At 39.0% G+C, this 22211-nt stretch overlaps 1 protein-coding gene across 1 annotated transcript in view; it reads right to left on the reverse strand.

The window, feature by feature from the left end:
* Nucleotides 1–22211, reverse strand: part of pex7 (peroxisomal biogenesis factor 7) — a gene marked incomplete at its 5' end in the record, with an annotated part of 198821 nt that overhangs the window by 54841 nt on the left and 121769 nt on the right. Inside the window, 1 exon segment of the mRNA NM_001015954.2 lies at nt 20152–20207. Within this exon segment, the coding sequence (NP_001015954.1) occupies nt 20152–20207 (56 nt within the window).

Consider the following 22211-nt stretch of genomic DNA (forward strand, 5'->3'; position numbering starts at 1 on the left):
ATGGTTACAGCGGATACAGAAAAGGCAGATGTGCTTAACCAGTTCTTTTCTTCTGTGTATACAGTAGAGGAGCCAGTGGGCCAAGTCTCACCCAATAGCTTCACTGTTGCCTCAGCTCCAACTACACAGTGGTTGGCACAGGATATGGTGCTTAAAGGGTTACACACGATAAATGTAAACAAGGCACCTGGGCCAGATGGAATACACCCTCGGGTACTGAGAGAGCTAGGGGCAGAATTGCAGTGGCCCTTGTTTCTGATATTCTCAGACTCGCTCTCATCAGGTATGGTACCTAGTGATTGGAAGAAGGCGAATGTCACTCCCATATTTAAAAAGGGAATAAGATCTCAGCCTGGCAATTATAGGCCTGTAAGTTTGACATCCGTGGTGGGCAAGTTATTTGAAGGCTTGTTAAGGGATCACATTCAAAATTATGTAGTGGAGAATGGCATTATGAGCAGTAATCAGCATGGCTTTATGAAGGACAGGTCATGTCAGACCAATTTAATTGCTTTTTATGATGAGGTAAGTAAGAAGCTGGACAGTGGGGATGCAGTAGATATAATCTATTTGGATTTTGCCAAAGCATTTGATACCGTTCCCCACAAACGACTGCTTTCTAAGCTAAGGTCTATTGGTCTTAGTGAAGTCGTTTGCACATGGATAGAAAACTGGCTACAGGATCGGGTACAGAGGGTGGTTGTTAATGGCACATTCTCTACTTGGAGTAAGGTTCTCAGTGGGGTCCCTCAGGGTTCTGTACTGGGTCCACTTTTGTTTAATTTGTTCATAAATGACTTAGGGGAGGGTATTATGAGTAATGTATCAGTGTTTGCAGATGACACAAAACTCTGCAGACCAGTCAATTCTATCCAGGATGTGACATCCCTGCAGCAGGATCTTGACCAACTGGCAATCTGGGCAGCTAAGTGGCAGATGAGATTTAATGTGGATAAATGTAAGGTCATGCACCTGGGATGTAAAAATATGCAAGCCCCGTATAACCTTAATGGGACTGCACTAGGCAAATCCATAATGGAGAAGGATCTTGGAGTCCTTGTAGATAATAAACTTGGCTGTAGCAAGCAATGCCAGGCAGCAGCTGCAAGGGCAAACAAGGTTCTGAGCTGTATTAAAAGGGGTATAGATTCACGGGAGGAGGGGGTTATTCTTCCCCTTTACAGAGCACTGGTAAGGCCCCATCTAGAATATGCTGTTCAGTTTTGGTCTCCAGTGCTCAAACGGGACATTATTGAGCTAGAGAGGGTCCAGAGAAGGGCAACTAAGCTGGTAAAGGGTATGGAAAGTCTCAGTTATGAAGAAAGACTGGCCAAGTTGGGTCTGTTTACGCTGGAGAAGAGGCGCTTAAGAGGTGACATGATAACTATGTATAAATATATAAGGGGATCATATAATAACCTCTCTAATGTTTTATTTACCAGTAGGTCCTTCCAACGGACACGAGGGCACCCACTCCGGTTAGAAGAAGGGAGGTTCCATTTAAATATTCGGAAAGGATTTTTTACAGTGAGAGCTGTGAAGTTGTGGAATTCCCTCCCCGAATCAGTCGTACTGGCTGATACATTATATAGCTTTAAGAAGGGGCTGGATGGATTCTTAGCAAGTGAGGGAATACACGGTTATGGGAGATAGCTCTTAGTACAAGTTGATACAGGGACTGGTCCGATTGCCATCTTGGAGTCAGGAAGGAATTTTTTCCCCTCTGAGGCAAATTAGAGAGGCTTCAGATGGGGTTTTTTGCCTTCCTCTGGATCAACTTGTAGTTAGGCAGGTTAGGTATAGGCATTATGGTTGAACTTGATGGACGTATGTCTTTTTTCAACCCAACTTACTATGTTACTATGTTACTATGTTACTTGTATTCTTATATAAAATGCCTTTTATAAAGGCATTTTAAATAAGAATACAAGTGGTGCTGTTCCAGACTGTTCTTCCTCATACAATACAATAGAACTGCTGTGTGTAAAACTTAACTGTCTCATTGCACTCATTACATAAGAAAATAAAGTGATTTGTGTTTTGAATGCATTTATTGTATTTGTAAATTTGCGTCAACTCTGATCAAATAATATTTTTTCAACAGGGGATTAGGTGGAGGAAAACTGCTTATGAGCATAGTATACTGTATGTTTAACTAAACTTCACTTTTTTTCACCATTTTCGCTTATTCTGTTTACTACACATAGGCGTGGATTAAGTTGTTGTACCCTGCACAAGTGATGTCAGTAAGGGTTGTGGGTCATTGTGGGTTTTGAAGTAGTTAACATCAATGTTTTAGTCCCTCCTACCCTAACAGGATTTCGAATTATGTAGAAAGAGAACTGTTTTGCAGCTAAATTTCAGCATATAAAATGGTATGTATTCATACTTTTCGAAGAAACAGATTACAGTGATCAGTATATTAGGGATTTGTGTGTGGGGCTTTTGGTCCGAAAGTTACCCTTTAAAAATCTGGATTATCAGGGACAACACTGCATTTACTTTTAAATACATTTATAAAGTGAATCAGGGTTATCCTTTATTGAAAGCCTCATGTTTGGTTTATTAACTTGTGGTTTATTGAACATTAGGAGAAGAAGGAAACTGTAACTAATGATGTAAGTAGGAACTTGGCCAAAAGCCAAAGCTTTTAATATAGTGAGTTTGCTTGTAACCCCTTACCTGCCAAGCACGTAGCTCCTAAATGCTCAAAGGCAAAGGCTTTAACTCCCAAGAACATAGTAGCTCTTGAACAGTTTTGTAAATTGTGCATGTCTGACCAAGGATATCACAGAACCTAACTGTAAATTCCAAACTGAATAACGGTAGAATAAAAAACTAAAAATTTTTTAAAAACACAAGTTACGGGGGCATGGCATCATTCTGATCAGTTGCAGCAGAGAGACGCTTTCGTCCACCACATCATTTTACTGCTTAAAGGAGAAGGAAAGGCTAATAAAGAGTTAATCTCAAGCTGCAGGTATACCTTCAGTTTCACCTGTTCAGATGATCAGAAGCCAAACAGGAAGAAAAAACACTGAGCTGTGTAAAGAAAGTTCCCATAATGCCTCACTCCTTCACAGACACCCAGACGAAGTGAACATGCTCAGTTAGTTAGATTATAAGTCAGCTTCCTGCTGATTGGCTCAGATCCACATTCCTAAGGGGGGGGGAGTGAATTCTTAGCATTCTTGAGGGAGGGGAGAGCAGGAGAGAGGAGACAGCAGAAAGCTGCGTGCAGAGGTTCCCCTTTGCATCAACAGCTTTTGCTGCCTTTGCAGAGAGTCAGGAGCGGTGAAAGCCTCCTGGGCTATGAGCCTAGGGTGCTGTCATGACGGATCCTATGACAACCATCCTCCAAGCAGCAGACACAATCAGAGTGAGAGTTGTGAGAGGTGTGGCACAGGGTATTGCTTTTAGCGGCACACTGAGGTTATGTTAAACTAGATTAGGGTAAGCTTCTCTAAATAAATGCGTTTTTAGAGATCTCTTGAAGGCAGAAAGATTGGGAGAAAGTCTGACAGTTTGTGGAAGCGAATTCCAGAGAAGGGGGGCAGCCCTTGCAAAATCTTGAATGCGAGTGTGTGAGGAGAGAATGAGAGAGGAGTTGAGGAGCAGGTCAGCAGGTAGGATGGTACCTAGAGATAAGTTCAGAGAGGTATGGTGGGGCAGAGTTATGAACTGCTTTGAATGTGAGAGTCATTAGTTTGAATTGTATCCTGGATGGTAAGGGAAGCCAGTGGAGGGATTGGCAGAGTGGCATGGCAGAGGAGGAGCGGTTGGAGAGGTGTATGAGCTTGCAGCAGTATTCATTATGGACTGGAGAGGGGACAGTCTTTGGAGGGGAAGGCCAATTAATAGGGAGTTACAGTAGTCCAGGCGAGATATTATAATAGAGTGAATAAGAATTTTGGGGTTGACGTGTTGGCAGCTTGGTCTGCTTCTTCATCCCCCCAGCGTCATCCACTTTCGTTACTTGTGCACAAAGCTTCATATGCCATCCCAATTTTGATTCGGGAGAATGAGCACTTTCCAAAAATATATTGGTTTCTGAGAGAACTTACTTTTTTTGGCACTACTTCACATGAAATGCAGTAAATTTTGGGGCCCCTACCTACCACATTCTATGCACATTATACTGGGCCCTTAACTGTTCTGTGGACCCTGCCATTCATAATTAGGGTGTTTAATCTTGGTACCTTACAATATATGGGAGATAATTTGTTGCAAAGTGGAAGCTTTGAGATAGTTTGGTAATTTGGATTAGAAAGACATAACCAATTTTGGATTAGGGAGAATGTGTACTTACAAAAATAAAAGGTTTTCTGGGGTAAACTTACTTTTTTGTGGTTTCACTCCACATAACATGTGTAAATGTGTTGATTTTGCAGTAGCTGAATTAACAGAAATAATAGATCATATGGGGCATTTTCATTTTGAGGCCTCTACATGCCACAAACCTATGCACATTGGGCATAATCAGACAACCACTGAAATTCATAATTAGGGTGTTTTATATTAGTACCTTATGACATGTGAAAGATGCACATTTTATCAAAACCACTATGTACAGGAAAGCTTTGTAGTTTGATACTTTAAAAGAGAAAGAGATATTTATCCATTTAGGATTCGTGAGAATGTGTACTTTCCAAAATTATATTGCTTTCTAGGGTGAGCGTACTTTTTTTGTTGCTTTACCCTACATAAAATGTGGTAAATGTGTTGCTTTTGCAGTAGCTGAAATGATAAATCATATGGGGCCACATACTAAATCTATGGACAATGGTCATTAAACTGTTCAGTGGACCCCTGGTATTCATATTTAGGATGTTTTATCTTGGTACATAATGACGTGCAAGATAAGATACCGTAAATTAGATACTTTAAGGGTTTTTAAAAATATTTAAGAAATTTTTACAAAAATCGATAATTAGGATACAATTGCATTTTTGAATTATCTGAATGTGTACTTTTTTTTTTTTAAATGGTTTTCCTAGGGTAAACCTAGAGAACTTTTGGTCTTGAAATCTTAAGTATGCAGATTTCTTGAGAGGTGCTTTGGAAATTTAGTAGTTTACTGGTAGGAGTTTTCGACCAATACAAATCAGATCTCCATAAAACTATATATATTTGGTATTGGCGTGTTTAGAAGGCATGGGACTTTCCAAATCATTTTGTATTTTTGTGTGTAACCAACTTTATTTAATGACCAGCTAGTTAGTGGTGCCAAAAAATTCTTCAGCCAAACAGGTTTCCCATAAATAATACATTTGTATAATTCCTTGTGTAATAGGTGTTTGGAAACACTGGCAGTCATATAAACTGCCTATAAAATTATCTATAGGGGCAGCCATAGAAGCTAAAAAAGGATAACAGGCACAGGTTTACACAACAGATAAGCTGTCTAAAATATAATGGGTTTAGTTGCTATACAGGAAGATATGCAGGGCTCAAATGGCATTCATGGCTCTCTACAGGACTACACACTGAAAACATTTCTCATAGAAAATAGTACATTTGTTGCAAATAAATAGTTTATTAGTAGATTCCAGATCAATAGATACAATTATAAATTAGTTATTGCCCATACTGTCATCTACATTCTGCCCTAGTACTTTGTTTACAAGTACTTGAGTTGCAGTTTCTTGACATGATCAAATAGCCTCTAAAGAATAATAAAAAGAAAATCCTACACACTGCTGATTTATTATCAGTTTTTGGATTGTGTACTGCATATTGTCTGGATGATAGCAATCCACCAAGAAATTAAATTAACCAGGGCTGCATAAAAACTAACTCCTCCTGCAACATGCTTAGAAATGTTTCAGATATAATGAAAAAAATCAATAATTTATTGCAAGCAGTAAGCAGACTCAGCTTTGGCAGAGTTAAGTTGTGATTTGTGCAGCACTTAAAAAGACCACAATTAGATGTTGAGCTTTCCCTACCTGAAAGGAGCAATTAGCAAAGTAATAGATCCTTCCAGTTCACTTGCACAAGGAATAACAATGAGGTTTAGATGGAGGAAGAGGGGACAGAAAATAAGAGGCTAAAGATATAAAGAGTCTCAAGCTGCTCTAAAAGTCAAATAGTAGCTAAATATTGTATCTCTATCTTTTGGTACAATATGTAAATGCCTAGCTTAGAAAGGTAGAACATCGGTTACATTGGACTCCCCCTTTCAGCTGGAGGAGGAAGAGATAGTAATAAAATAGATAGGACACCAGAGGTTCTTAAAATTAAAATACAAAGTTTACTGTAAAGCACTGCAGGTTTATACTTACATATCTTTTAAGGTAAAGATATGTAGACAAATACAATCATAACAGAGCTTAACCCTTGCACCACTGTGGAGATGCTTGGTAGTTTTAAAGGAGAAGGAAAGGCTAAGTCACTTGGGGGTGCCAAAATGTTAGGCACCCCCAAGTGACTTAGATCGCTTACCTTGTACCCTGGTCTGTTGCCCCTGTTAGGAGAAAAAAGCACCAGCCCAGGGCACCTGCAGGAAGCGCTTCCTCCTTCCTTTTTCTTGTGCCGGCGAAATCCGTGGGCCGGCGCATGCACAGTAGAGTGAAAAGCCGACTTTCTTGTTTAAGTTCGGCTTTTCACTCTACTGCGCATGCGCGCGCAAGCAAATAGGGAGTAGGAAGCGCTCGCTGCTACCCCGGGCTGGTGCTGTTCTCTCCGTACAGGGGCACCAGCCCGGGGTAAAAGGTAAGCGATCTAAGTCACTTGGGGGTGCCTAACATTTCGGCACCCCCAAGTGACTTAGCCTTTCCTTCCTTTAGATTTCAAGGCCAAAAAATCCACTAACAGAAAGTTTATCCCAGAAAATTACACATTTCTGGAAAGAACAGATTCTGGGGAATCCAGAATAGGCACAACTGTCTGTCTACTCCAAACTATCAAGTCACAATGCTTTCCTAAATTTATTGGTTTTTATCAAAATTTGTGAAATTTTTAAAAAAAAATCACTTCAAAGCTTCCAGTCTATAGTATCTTACCTCCTACAGGTCATAAAGTAACCAAATAAAACACCCTAAATATGAACGCCAGGGGTCCACTGAACAGTTTGATGCCCAATATGTATAGGTTTATCTAAGTATGTAGCATGTAGGGGCCCCAATATGAACATACCCCCATATGATCTGTAATTTCTGTCAATTTCCTGCAAAATCAACACATTTACATCATTATATGTGGAATAAAGCTAGTATAAAGTACGCTCACCACAGAAATCCATATATTTTTGGAAAGTACACATTCTCCCGAATCTAAAATGGGTACCCATGTCTTTCTACTCCAAAGTACCAAGCCGAAAAGCTTTTCTAAATGTAGCAATTTTTATGACATTTCCCAAAATTCCCTCAAAGCTTCCACTTTGCATCATCTTATCTCCCGCATAGCATTAGGTACCAAGATAAAACACCCTAAATTTGAATGCCAGGGGTCCACTGAACAGTGTATAGGTTTACCCAAATATGTGGCATGTAGGGGCCCTAATGGGAACATACCCCCATATGATCTGTCATTTCAGCTCCTGCAAAATTAACACATTTACATCCTTCATGTGGGATATTGGTACAAAAAAAGTACAGTTACCCCAGAAAGCCATATATTTTTGGAAAGTACACATTCCCCTGAATCTATAATGGGTACACATTTCTTTTTACTCCAAAGTACCAAGCCGTAAAGCTTTCCTGTTTGCCGATTTTTATGACATTTCAGAAAATCACCTAAAAATGTTGCAATTTGCCGCATTTATCTCACACAATTTTTTGCATACAGAGGAAAATCACCCCAAATAGGAACACCAAAGGTCTACTGAACAGTTTGATGCCCAATATGCATAGATATACCAAAGTCTGTGGTATGTACTGACCCCAAAATTAAAATAGCGCATAAGGATTTCTTGCCGGCCAACTCAGCTTTTGCATTCAGAGCCCCCTGACAGCATATTATGTGCCGTAACACCCCCTAACTACACAGAAAAACCCAGAAAACCATATAGCTTTGGAAAGTACACATTCTGACAAATCCACTATCAGTAAAGAATCCATTCTACACCAAAGTATGAATTTGCAAAGCTTTCCTAAAATTAGTGGTTTTTATGACATTTCAGAAAATCGCCTAAAAATTTTGCAATTTGCTGCATTTATCTCACGTTTATCGTACGTTGTTGGCAGTAAAAGGGTTATATATAATATTATTCACACAGTAAACAAATGTTTTTCCTCAGCAACAGATTATTTATTATTATATAGTCTTCTTAATGACCCAGTATAAGATATTGTTAATTGTATAAACCAGCAGGTCCAGATTGAGATTCAAAATAGGCCCTGGCATTTCAAGGCCTAAACAGCCTCCCCACAGGCCAAATAAACAATGAATGTTTTCGGCCTTTTGCAGAAGCACCTCTGGCATTTGCCAGAACCTACAGATTGCCAGTCAAGACCTGTAAATCAGCATCATGAATTACAAAGAACATATCATAGAATAAGCACAATTAAAATTGCATAACATTACATCCTAGGCAGGTACTTCTGCTGACTACTCAAAGTTATCACCCTGTCGTATAGATTCATGCCAAAATACTCCAGTCCAAGTGTTTACCAAGATCAGAGTGATACAATGTAAAAGAACCTCAAACTCTAGACCTCATGCTAGCATTTGAACAAAAATATAGGGGGCAGAAGATAATATAGCTAAGTGCCATTGTAAATACAGACAGCACTGTATATTCATGGGGCTTGTGTTTCACAATTACAACTACAGGCGCTGATGGTTGGTGCAAAAACATTGTGGCTTGTGCCTGTAGGTGGCCTGGAATTGCAAGTTCTAATACTGGGATCATGCTTTGCTGCCTACCTGTCTTCAAAATAGCAAGTCTCCTGAAGAATTGTTCTTGTGCTGGGGCTGCATTTGGAAAATGCAATTTGGATACTTGGGACCAAAAATTAATCTAGATAATTTTGAACATATAGTTTCTGTATTTCAGTTGCCAATATTTCATTTTAAGTATAAATATATAAACAATAAATAGATGAAATATTTAGGCAAGAACAGAACAGCACAAGTTAAATGCAATTAAAAGGGGTGGTTCTTATTTAAGTTATCTTTCAGCATGTTATAGAATGGCCAGCTTTTAGCAACTTTTTAATTTTTTAAAAAATATTTCTTTTAATTATTTGCTTCCTCTTCTGACTCTTTCCAGCTTTTTATTACTTTTCTATGTTTGTTTCTATTCATACCCACTCCTTTTCATATTCCAATTTCTCATTCAAACCACTGTCTATTTGCTAGGATAACTTGGACCCTAGCAACTATATAGCCGGTAAAATGTCAAACTGGAGAGTTTCTGAATACAAAGCTAAATCATTTAAAAACAAACACAAATAATTAATAAAGACGAACTGCAAATTGTTTCAGAGTTTTAGTCTATACAACATATTAAATGTTACTTTAAAAGGAGAACAACCCCTTTAAGAAACTCTTTTTATTTAACTTTTTAAGACTCCATTTTAATCAAATTATTCGAAAATGATTTTCTTTGTAATAATAAAATAGTACCTTGAACTTGATCCCAACTAAGATATAAATAATCCTTATTAGTGGCAGAACAATCCTTTTGGGTTTATTTAATGTTTATATAATTTTTGTAACAACTTGTCCGGGTGCTGGTAAATAAGTTGTATAACAAAGCATAGAACCGCATTCAACGGAATAGTACCACACTCAATTGGAATACTTGTAAAACAAAAATATTGAAAAATGCCAACTTTGCTCTTTCTCCTTTCGAAAAGTTTGAATTTTTAAAATAAATTTTGATTTTTCCCATTGAGTGCGGTACTATGCTTTTCTTTAAATAAATACACATATATATTTTTTTTCGAGGGGAAAGATTAGCCTTGCTAAATCTTCATTATTCTTCACCTACGATGAGCACCATTATGTCTTTGCTTATTACCATACCATTAACTGAAGGGGATGGCAATATGTTTCACAATGCCCTTATTTTTCCTGGCTAAATGCTCTATACTCTGCAAAAATAATGTAGTAAACCCCTCTTTCAGTGGTTTATGTGTTAAAATGTTTTAAAATAAAGTATTCACCATCCCCCTCACATTTTTACACTTTTTTAAAATTCCAAACTGAATTTAAATGGGAAATTATACCGATGATCTACAAAAAATAATCCATAATGCTAAAAAAAATCTACATTTTTAAAACAATGTACAAATAAAGAGTCTTGATTGCATAAGTATTTCCCTACCCTGCAAAACCCTCTGGTTCAACCAGCTTTCCTTAGAAGCTACATAATTACCTGAATGGAGTTCAGCTGTGTGCAATTAAAATGTCACGTTATCTCAAAATAAACACGCCTATCTCTAGAAGGCTTCAGAATTTGTTAGGGCTATGTCACACATTGCTGTTTTACACTGCGCAAATTACAAATTTGCAAAGTGGGTAAAAGTGGCAAATAAGTTTTGCAACTGCAATATGCTTTTTGTAAAACATACACATTTAACATCTTGATACCTGTCAAAGAACACCAAAATGTTTGTTTTTATGCACAGAAGGAAACCATACCAGGTTATCAAAATGTATTAACACAAATGAATAAATATCTGTATGCAATAAGATTTCACGGTAAGGCCAGGTCTGAGAGATGATTTGTATGAACTTAGTTTCTTGGCAAAGTCTAGCAACCTGCAGTTTCTCTGTACCATAAGAAAGTAATTAAAGTAATTAAAGAAAAATAGAATACACTATAAATGCTGTATTACATACTGAAATTAATTATCTTTTGGTTCATAAGCACTATAACAGTAAGGGCTCATACCGACGAGCATTTTTATCTGCGCTCCCCTGCGGTGGCGTTTGCCTGTGTTCCACCGCAGGGAAGTGCAGATAAAATGCATTCCATTCAGGTGGAATACAGCATGTTGCGTTCCACCTGCGTTCAGCATTTACATGTGTCTGTGTGAGTACAGCCACATTAAGAAGAATGGGGTGTGTTTGTTCCTGCGCTCCCCTGTGGTAGAGCTAAGGAGAATGCCATCGCAGGGGAGAGTAAAACCAAACGCTCGTCAGTAGAAGCCCTAATGATACAGGGCTGATTATTGGGCTTAGTTTGGTTTTATTATGCTTTGTATATCCAAGGCAATAGTTATATATAGGCAACCTATATATTAGGAAATCCTAGGGAATCCATAGAAAACCTGGTGACGGAGCTAGGGGTGAGGGGTAGAGGGTTATGTGCATGCTGGGCATAAAGTGATTTCCATGATGCAAGTGCGTGTCACTTACACACCGAAGGGGCATATTTATAAATACAGCCCTGTGCATACAATTTCATAAAGCAGTTCTTCTTTAAGTCAGTTTTGTTTTAAAAAAGACATGAAGTTACATTCATAACAACTGCTAAAAATGTTGCAGACAATTTTGTAATTATATAGTAAGCTATATTTACTATTCATATACACAAGTTGACAAAACTCAAATAAAATGATTCAATGATTATCTAGAGTATAAAAGGTCTCTTACATCATATTTCACATAATTACTTTGGCTTTTCCTATTGAAACTGTGGGAATATAGTTTCGGCGTCACCTGCCAGGGCAGTTATCTTCAAAATGGACTGTTTGGTCAGTCTTATATTTTCAGGAACATAGTATAAGAACAAGATGTTATGTATAAAATACTCCCGTGAATCGACAATGAAAAGAGAGCCTTTAACACGGGGACTAAAAAAAACTACTTAAGGTTTAATAAGTAGTTAAGCATATACAGAGTTTTTTAAAATACCTCATCATGTAGGCCAGTGCTGTCCAACTGGCGGCCCGCGGGCCCCCCTCTGTGTGGCCCCCCACCTGTCTGGCTGCTTTAATGGCTTACCTTTGAGTAAGCATTAAATGGTATCAGTACTGAGATTAACTGGCCCCCTGCATGGTTAACACCTCAGATTCAGGCTGTAATCCCTCTGTATTGTTTAAAATGTAATCCCCTGTGTTTTTCACACCTTTTAATACCTGCATTGTTCAACCCCTGCAGTGTTCACACCTCAGGCTCAGACTGTAATCACTCCCATTGTTCACTTCTTCACACCTCAGACATAGGTACTGTAGGCAGAGTATGGCACATACAGCCAGCATAGGGCAGGTAGAGTATGGCACACACAGGCAGCATAGGTCAGGCAGAGTATGGCACACACAGTCAGGGTAGGGCAGGCAGAGTATGGCACACAGAGGCAGCATAGGGAAGGCAGAGTATGGCACACACAGGCAGGGTAGGACAGGCAGAGTATGGCACACACAGGCAGGGTAGGGAAGGCAGAGTATGGCACACAGAGGCAGCATAGGGAAGGCAGAGTATGGCACACACAGGCAGGGTAGGGCAGGCAGAGTATGGCACACAGAGGCAGCATAGGGAAGGCAGAGTATGGCACACACAGGCAGGGTAGGACAGGCAGAGTATGGCACACACAGACAGCATAGGGCAGGCAAAGTATGGCACACACAGTCAGGGTAGGGCAGGCAGAGTATGGCACACAGAGGCAGCATAGGGAAGGCAGAGTATGGCACACACAGGCAGGGTAGGGCAGGCAGAGTATGGCACACACAGGCAGGGTAGGGCAGGCAGAGTATGGCACACACAGGCAGGGTAGGGCAGGCAGAGTATGGCACACAGAGGCAGCATAGGGAAGGCAGAGTATGGCACACACAGGCAGGGTAGGACAGGCAGAGTATGGCACACACAGACAGCATAGGGCAGGCAAAGTATGGCACACAGAGGCAGCATAGGGAAGGCAGAGTATGGCACACACAGGCAGGGTAGGACAGGCAGAGTATGGTACACACAGACAGCATAGGACAGGCAGAGTGCTGCCTGTGTGTGCCATACTCTGCTTGCCCTATGCTGCTTGAGGGAGGTGAACCTGGCAGGGGTTTGTTGTGGGAGTTTGTTAGCAGTTGGAAACAGCCATTAAATGGTCCCTAAGGTGTGTAATAATGTGCTGGGGGTTGCTGTGCTATCCACAGGGGAGGAGGAGGCATATGGAATTTAAGGGTATATCTTAATATGACATAATTCTTTCACATATGAATGATGGTTGATATCCCCACAGTAAGGACCAAGCATTTGGGATTTTGCTGTGCTACCACCATTGTGATAAAATAGGTGTGGTTTGAAGTGGGTGTGGTTCAAAAAGGGGGAGTGGTCAAAACTGGCTTCCATTAACGGCCCTCCACCATGTATGCTAGAGAAATTCCGGCCCTCGGCACCGTAGAAGTTGGACAGCACTGATGTAGGCAATAAAACATAAAATATTGTGCTATATTTAAATCTGGGGTAAAAGGGATCATGAACATGACAAAATTACACCTTTATTTATTTATAAGTTCTCCACAGATCTACTCTGGTCTGTTGTCTGTTACAAATGAGTAGTGGATATATCCTAATATTTCATGTTCACAATAGCCCATCTCAGCTCTGCATTTAGGCTAATACCACACAAGTGTATGGCGCATATTTTCAGCAAGCTGAAAAATGCTTGCTGAGAATGGAGATCCTTCACAGCCTGGGAAAGCGGCCAGAAGTTAGCTAAAAGGGAATGGCTGACCACTGCTGGTGAGCTTTTGGGGAAACCTTCACATCTGTTTAAATAAGTACAGTAGAACCCTAATTTTACATTTTCCAGGAACCAGAAAAATAATGTAAAATTTAGTAAAATGTTAAATCAGGGAAGCAAGTTTAATCAACCTAAAGGGGGGGGGGTCCGCCAAGCAAAAACTGTTTTTGCATAATGAAAGAAAATTTAGTTTGGTCATTAAAAAAATGTGTGAATTTCAAGGTAATTATGTTGGGTTGAAAACCCCAACATACTGTTCTTGGACTTTGGCTTATTCTTCTGCTTCTTCCGCTTCTTCTTAGCGCCCCCCATTTTCTAAACGCTACTCCTCCTACAGTTTTAGGGGTACAATACCCAAACTCCCCACACATCTTTGCCCTATAGCGGAGCAGGTTGCTTGTGCTTTTCTAAGCGATTGCGCCCCCCGTTTTTTTTGTGGCGCCGATCCGAACCCCCCAATTTTCCCATTGACTTTGACAGGGAAGATATTCAAACTGCTGCCGCACTTACAGCTTTGAAGCTACACCCCCCAAACATGAATAACATAATCATGGGGTCAGCAACATTTGTTGGATGACCCCACAGTGGGAGGGGCCAACAACAGCCAATCAAATTTTAATCATTGACTTTAATGGGGAAACTGAAACTGCTGCCAATCTTACAGCTTTGAGGCTACGCTCCCCAAACTTGAATCACACAGTCATGGGGTCAGCCTGAATGAAAATAGGATGATTATTGGATGCCCAAAAGTGGGCGGAGCTGTGAACCGCCAAATCAGATTTTACCTATTGATTTGGCGGAAATTCAACCTGCTGCCATTCTGTCACTAGGTCATTGGTCACTAGGGGACTGCAATGTTAGTTTTGAAAAGTGGGCGGAGCCACCAACAACCAATCAGATTTCACCTATTGATTTTTATTGGTTTGTTGCCAGGGTTCCCAAACTTTGCATAGTCAGACACTGGGTGACTACGCATTTAAGGTTTTTCGTATTTTTGTAAGTGGGTGGAGCCACCAACAGCCAATCAGATTTTAACTATTGACTCTAAATGGGGAAATTCAACCTGCTGCCATTCTCACAGTATTAACACCAGGGTCCCCAAACTTTTCACAGTTGGTCACTAGAGGACTACAGTTTTAGTTTTGAAAAAAGTGGGCGGGGCCACCAACAGCCAATCAGATTTCACCTAATGAATTTTATTGGTTTGATGCCAGAGTTCGCAAACTTTGCACAGTCAGTCACTGCGTGACTTTGTGCTCAAGGTTAGAAAAAGTAGGCGGGGCCGTCAAAAAACAATCACATTTCTTTCATTGTTTTCAGTGGGAAAATTTTAACTGCTGCCATTTTCACATGTTTAATGTCAGGGTCCCCAAACTTTGCACAGTTTGTCACTAGGTGACAATGTTCCAAGTTTAGAAAAGTGGGTGGGGCCAATAACAACCAATTAGATTTCACCTATAGACTTCATATGTTTAAATTTAAACTGCGGCCATTCTTTAAATATTAATACTAAGATCTCCAAACTTTGCAGAGCTAGTCACCTGGAAACTGTAGTTCAGAGTTAGAAAAAGTGGGTGGAGCCACCAACAGCCAATCAGACCACCTTTTTTTGGTTTATATTTAAAATGTTGCTTTGCTCACACTATTTATGTCAGGGTTCCCAAACAAGTGGGAGGAGCCACCAACAGCCAATCCATTTCCACCCATTAGATTTCATTGGTTTATATTTAAACTAATGCCATTATTTAAATATTAATTCCAGGGTTGTTAAAGTTTCCAGAGTTAGTCACTGGGTATTTGCCATTCAAAGTTAGAAAAAAGTGGGCGGAGCCACCAACAGCCAACAACATTTTACCTATTTACTTTCAATGGTGAAGTGTAAAATGCTGTCAGCCTCACAATTTTTATGCCTGAGTCCCCAAAATTTGCAAAGTTGGTAGCTGGGGGACTGCAGTTCAAAAATAGGAAAAGTAGGGTGGGGCACTAACAGCCAATCAGATTTCATCCATTGGATTTTATTGGTTTACATTTAAAATGCTGTCATTCTCAAACTATTTATGCCAGGGTACCCACTGTTTGTCACTGGGTGACTTCGACTCAAGGTTAGAAATAGTGGGCGGAGCCACCAACCACAATTCACCTATTGACTTTTATTGGTTTAAATTTTAATTGCTGCCGTTCTTTAACTATTAATCCTAGGGCCCCTAAACTTTGCAGAGTTAGTCACTGGGTAACTGCAGTTCCAGGTTAGAAAAAGGGGGTGGAGCCACCAACCGCCAATCAGATGTCATTGACTTTCAGTGGGGAAATTTAAGTTGCTGCCATTCAGACACTATTAAAACCAGGGTCCCCAAACTTTGCACAGTGGTTTTTACTCTATAACTGTGGTCCAAGGTTAGAGAAAGTGGGCAGAGCCCATTCAGTGACTTCATGTTTTTCAACCCAACATGAAGTTTGTTCTCAAACTTCCCTTTCTAGTTGTTCATGTAATTGCTATTGAAGTAGTATTTGCTTATCCCTGTTTGTTCTCTGAGTTTGCCTCTTAAAACAATGTAACAGATATCAGGTCTCCTCTAGGCTTTTTAAATCAGCTTTAATCCGCTGTCACAACCTAACACAACAAGTGGTTAGCTATAGAAGATGCAAACTACTGTAGTTTGAATTCACTATTTACAAAATGCTCAGTGCTAAAAAAATAATGTTCATAGAAAACAAACAAGCATTTTTAACAGTTTTACTGCCAAGCAAGTATGTGATACGTGCTTTTCAGAAAAGGATTTATCTGCCAAGCATGATCAAGCTTCTCTCACTGGTGGCTTTTGCTGCCGGTGCAGAGTCTGGTGCGCCCCCCAACCCCCAAGGCAACAAGCCACGGAGGGCTGGCAAGTCCGACAAGGTAGTCCGACAAGGTTGTTGCACGTCCCAACTAACAGCAGACATTATCGCACTCGTGTCTGCTGTTAGTGTTTCCTACTCCAGCTCCCCTGAGCCCACTCACTTCTTGCTGAAGAGATCTTAGGACCCTCAGTGCAGCCAAGGACCCTCCTCCTCACAAAAACGGTAAATGGCCTTTTTTTCACCTATATACACACACACACATGCATTTACACATAACACACCTTTTACTAAACTAAATGTAGCTTTTTTCTGACTATGTTTATTGCTTTTGTACATATTTACAGACTTACATAGACATATACACACATTTTAGAGGTATACACAAACAGACACGCTTTTACTTTTTTTTTTTATTAGTCCCTTATTATATCATTTTGTGTTTTGTTTTTCCCCTAAAAATTATTTATTTCACAGCGTGACCATTGGATCAGGTATTCTGACCACTAATAATGCTGTAAAATAATTAATTTTGTTATTTCATTGATTTGATTGATTGTATCTCATTTTTGTGATTGTTTTCCAGTTTTACACTTGCATTGTTGTCCATTGCATTTCTTTTAGAGTAGTGTAGTTTGGTGTAGAAAGACGTCTTCACCGGTTTCGGATTTGTCAGAATGTGTACTTTTCAAAAATATGTTTTTCTGGGGGTTTCTGAAGAGTTAGGGGCTCTTATGGCTCTGTTTGCAGAAGCGGAGTTGGCAGATGAAAAAATTAATATGTACAGGTATGGGACCCGTTATCCAGAATGTGCGGGACCCTGGGGTTATCTGGATAAGGGGTATTTCCGTAATTCAGATCCATTACCTTAAGTCTGCTAATAAAATTATTTAAACAGTAATTAAAACCAATAGGATTGTTTTGGCTCCGATAAGGATTAATTATATCTTAGTTGGGATCAAGTACAAGGTACTGTTTTATTATTACAGAGAAAAAGGAAATCATTTTTAAAAATGTAAATTATTTTCCTATAATGGAGTCTATGGGAGATGGCCTTTCCGTAATTGGGAACTGGATAATGGGTTTCCAGATAAAGGGTGTGATACCTGTACTACTTTTATATGGGTTCTGTACATAAACACAGACTTTGGTATATCTATGCATATTGTCCATTAAACTGTTCAGCAGACCTCTGGCGTTCATATTTAGGGTGATCTGCCATTGTATGTAAAAAACTGCAACATTTTTAGGTGATTTTCAGAAATGACATAAAAACCGCTAAATTTAGGAAAGCTTTGTTGTTTGGTGTAGTAAGATGTCCTTACCGGTGTTTGATTTGTCAGAATGTGTACTTTCCAAAAATATATGGTTTTCTGGAGGCCTTAAGATACATAATACACAGTCTGAGGGCTCGATTTGCAAAGCTGAGTTGGCAGGCTAGAAAATTTGGCATTCATATTTAGGGTGATTTAGGTTTGTATGTAAGAAATTGTGCAAGATAAATGTGGCAAATTGCAACATTTTTAGGTGATTTTAAGAAATGTCATAAATGCTAAATTTAGGAAAGCTTTGCAGATAGGTACTTTGGTGTAGGAAGGTGTCTTTAACCACGTTAGGTTTTTCAAAATGTGTTCTTTTCCAAAAATATTCAGTTGTATAATATGTACAGTTAGGGGGTATTACAACATATAATGTGCAAGTATGGGGTAGAAAATTCATATGCACTATTTTCATTTGGGGTCCGTACATACAGCATACTTTGGAATATTTGCCACTGTATGTAAAAAAATGTGTGAGATTAATGCAGCAAATTGCAACTTTTTGTGGTGATTTTCAGAAATGACATAAAAAAACACTAACTTTAGGAAAGCTTTGCAAATTTGTACTTTGCCGTATTTAGGTATCTTTACCCATGTTGGATTTGTCTGAATGTGTACTTTCCAAAAATATATTGTTTTCAGAGGTCACCCTGCATTTTTGCCTTTTTTACCACAGACAAAAGTGTCCATGTGTCTATGTATATTGGACATTAAACTGTTTGGTACACCTCTGGTGTTCATCTTTTGGGTGTTTTATATGGTTACCTAATGACCGGTGAGAGAAAAGAAGGTGCAAAGTGGAAGTGTTGGGGTGATTTTTCTAAGTTTTGTCAAAATCACCAATTTTAGAAAAGCTTTGCAGCTTGGTACTTTGGAGTAGAAAGATATGGGTGAGTGTACTTTTTTTATAGCTTTACCCCACATAAAATGCAGTAAATGTGTTGGTTTTGCGATAGCTGAAATGGCAGATATGATAGATTGGATGGGGTATCTTCATCTTGGGGCCCCTACATGCCACACTTAGGTAAATCTATTCACATTGGGCATCACACTGTTCAATCTACTCCTGGGGTACAGAATTAGGAGGTTGGTACCTAAAAGTATGTGTTGGAGGTAGGTTTCTGCAAAGCAAAAGCTTTGAGGTGATTTTCATAAATGTCATAAAAATTGCCAATTTTAGGAAAGTTTTGCAGCTTGGTACGTTGGAATAGAAAGACATGTGTACCCATTTTAGATTCTGGGAAATGTGTACCTTCCAAAAAAATACTCTTTTCTGTGGTTAGTCTGCCTTTGTTTTATGGCTTTAACCACCATAAAATGCAGTAAATGTTTGATTTTGCAGTAAAAGAAATCACAAAAATGATTGATCATATAGGGTATCTTCACCTTGGGGCCCCTACAAGCTAAACCTATGCACATTGGGCATCAAACTGTTCAGTGGAACTCTGGGGTACATAATTAGCATGTTTTATCTAGGTACCTAATAGTATGTGGGAGAAAGGATGCTTACAGAAATGGAATCACACAGAAATTCTAGAATATCTTGAAAGCTTATGTTGTCCCAAAAAAAACCAATATATTATTTTTCCAGGTAAACTAAAAGTACCCTCTAGTAGGGGCCCCTAAAGTGAAAGAGGGAAAAATGTTCAAAAACGGTCCGCTTTAAAGGACAAGGAAAGGCAAAGTCACTTGGGGGTGCCAAAATGTTATGTACCCCGGGCTGGTGCCCCTGTTAGGCGAAAACAGCACCAGCCCGAGGCACCTGGGGCGATGCGCTTCCTCCTTCCTGCTGCGTTAAGCTGTGACTGTGATCCTAGCAAAGCTGCATGAATCCATATTGGTGGAAAAAAATTCTATTGGGTTTATTTAATGATTTTTAGCAGACCCATTTACTAAGATTTTTTAAGAAAAAATGTATAATTTTTTTTAAAAACCCACAAATTTAGAGATTTATAAAACTTTATGTGACTTTTTCAAACAAAGGTTTAAGCTTCCAAGAACCATTGAGTCCTATGGAAGGCTGTTAGTATTAGAATTTTTGGAGAGTCAGACAGCCTGTCTTTGACACATTTTAATTTTTTTCATTGAATTTTTTTAATCAATGAAGTTTACGTGAGTTTTCGAAAACAAAAAAAATCCACTTTTTAGTAAATCTGGTGATCCAAATTACGGATTTGGAAAACCCTAGGTCCCAAGCATTCTGGATAACAGATCTATACCTGTAGTAAAATCCAGGGATAGCACCCAGCAAACAGCAAAAGAGACAGCAAAACTGATGTTAAATGGAAGAAAACAAATCTGGAAATATATATATAATACCTAATGTCTAATATCTAATCTATTACTATACAATGTCGGTATCCTTACCTCACCGTAAAGTCATAGGAACAAGATGCCACAATATTTGCGTGAAATGGAGAAAACTACAAAAAAAGAAAAGAGGAAAAATGATTAAAAACAAACTAAATTTTTTTTTAAAACTAATCAAATTGCTGTATATGCAGATAAAATAGCATTGGAGTAAAAAAATATGCAATCCAGAATTTTCATTTAATCAGACTACGTGAGAGTAGCTAGGATATTGATGTAAAATAGTAGAATACAAGAATGATACCCCTAAAAAAAAATATTGTTTCAACCATCTGCATACTGCATAGTAATCTAACATTTCTATTTACAGTAACGTACAAAACAATGTTAGGGGTGAATAACCAAGAGAAATAATGTGATTCAAATTAAAACTAAAATGCCCAGAAGAAAAAAAGTGAAGGAAACAAAAAATCTGTTATTTTGTTGGCACACATATGCCCTCTGAACTAGCAATGAGTAGATACAAAGTTATTGTTTGACAGCTGCTATGCCTCCAGCCTCACAATAACTCTTACTTAATTTAGTCTGGTCCCTAGTTTTCTGTGACTGCACCACTGTGTCGCACAGTGACCATAAAAGAATGAGGTTCACTTATAAACAGCAACTGTTAGGTAGTTGAGTGTTGATATCTTTTAAAATTAACCCTTGCAGTGCCTGACAAGTTTCACAGTTTGCATACCAAAATAATTGCTTAGCTCTTTCATTTGTTTGAAGACATTTGTCATCTTTGAAAGGAGCACAAATGTAAAACGATCTTCTATATATATATATCACAGCAGCCAAGTTGATGCTGACCCCCTCACTCCCCCAACGTTTGCTTTTTCGCGTCAGAGGGGGCGAGGGGGGCCTCATTGCTAGTGCAGAGAACGCAATAGCACTCTCTACACTAGAAGAGCCGAAACTCCAATTTAAATGAGAAGGAATGGTATAAACTAAGTAAGCTTTATCAAAAAGGTCTATTTAAATACAGCCATACAGCCAGTCCTCTATCAAAAGAAACACAGGATTTATTGTCTCCTTTTTTGTTAACATGTTCTTAGGTGACCTCTCTCTGAAAATACCTTCATTTCCAGGGCCAGAGTCTACACAGTTCTCTCCTGTCCCCCCCTCCCATAAGAATTCATAAAACTCACTCCCTCCACCCTTATTTTTTTTTAAATCTTTATTTATAACTTTTAAGTTTGGGAAAGGGGGGGTACAGAAAAAAGGGGAACTCCCCCCACCCTTAGGAATGTGTTATCTAAGTTATAATGGCTAAGCTGCAAGCAGGAAGCTAGGAAGACCAAGCTAAAATGGCAGCTGCAATCTTAAACAAACAGAAAAAAATTCAAGGGCTGATAACTCAGATACGGTAATGCTTTCTGCAGAATAAATATAGCATCCTAGGTGGCACTAATGTAGCGAATCTATTGGCAGTAAAATGCCTTCTCCTTTAAAAATTAGAAATACGGCTCTTTAACACTATAAGTGCCACCCACTGTAGAATCTACGTTCTGTGGATAAAATTATTGAAGTGCCACAGAATGTAGATTCTACACACTTATACTTACACACACATACATTTTTGGGGGTTTCACACATTTACAGCACTCACAGTTACACTCACATGCAACACGCATTTTGCCAAGTGTACACAACATACACTTAAGTGTGTTTTTTTTTTTACCTGAAAAAAATGTTTTATTGCCATTGCGGATAGCGTATCACTAACCGCATGGTGCTTTTATTACATTTTCTGTGATTTTGGTGCATTTGTAGTCATTTTCTTGCATTTGCAGCCACTTTATTACATTTTCAGTTATGAAAAGGTGTTGTTTGCTTGATTTTATCCGTAAAAATTATTTGCTCAAGCCAAAATACTCAAACTGTGATTCTGACTGCAGATTATACTAGGCGAAAAAAAATTGATGTTATATATCAATTTGGGTGCCTCTGTACACCACATACTTTGGTAAATATATGCATATTGGGCATCATCCTGTTCACTAAGCGCTTGGCATTCATATTTAGAACGTTTTATGTTGATACGTTACAAAATGTGGGTACATAAATGGGGT

The sequence above is a fragment of the Xenopus tropicalis genome, chromosome 5 (assembly GCF_000004195.4).
Source record: "Xenopus tropicalis strain Nigerian chromosome 5, UCB_Xtro_10.0, whole genome shotgun sequence".
In the NCBI taxonomy this organism is placed as follows: domain Eukaryota; kingdom Metazoa; phylum Chordata; class Amphibia; order Anura; family Pipidae; genus Xenopus; species Xenopus tropicalis.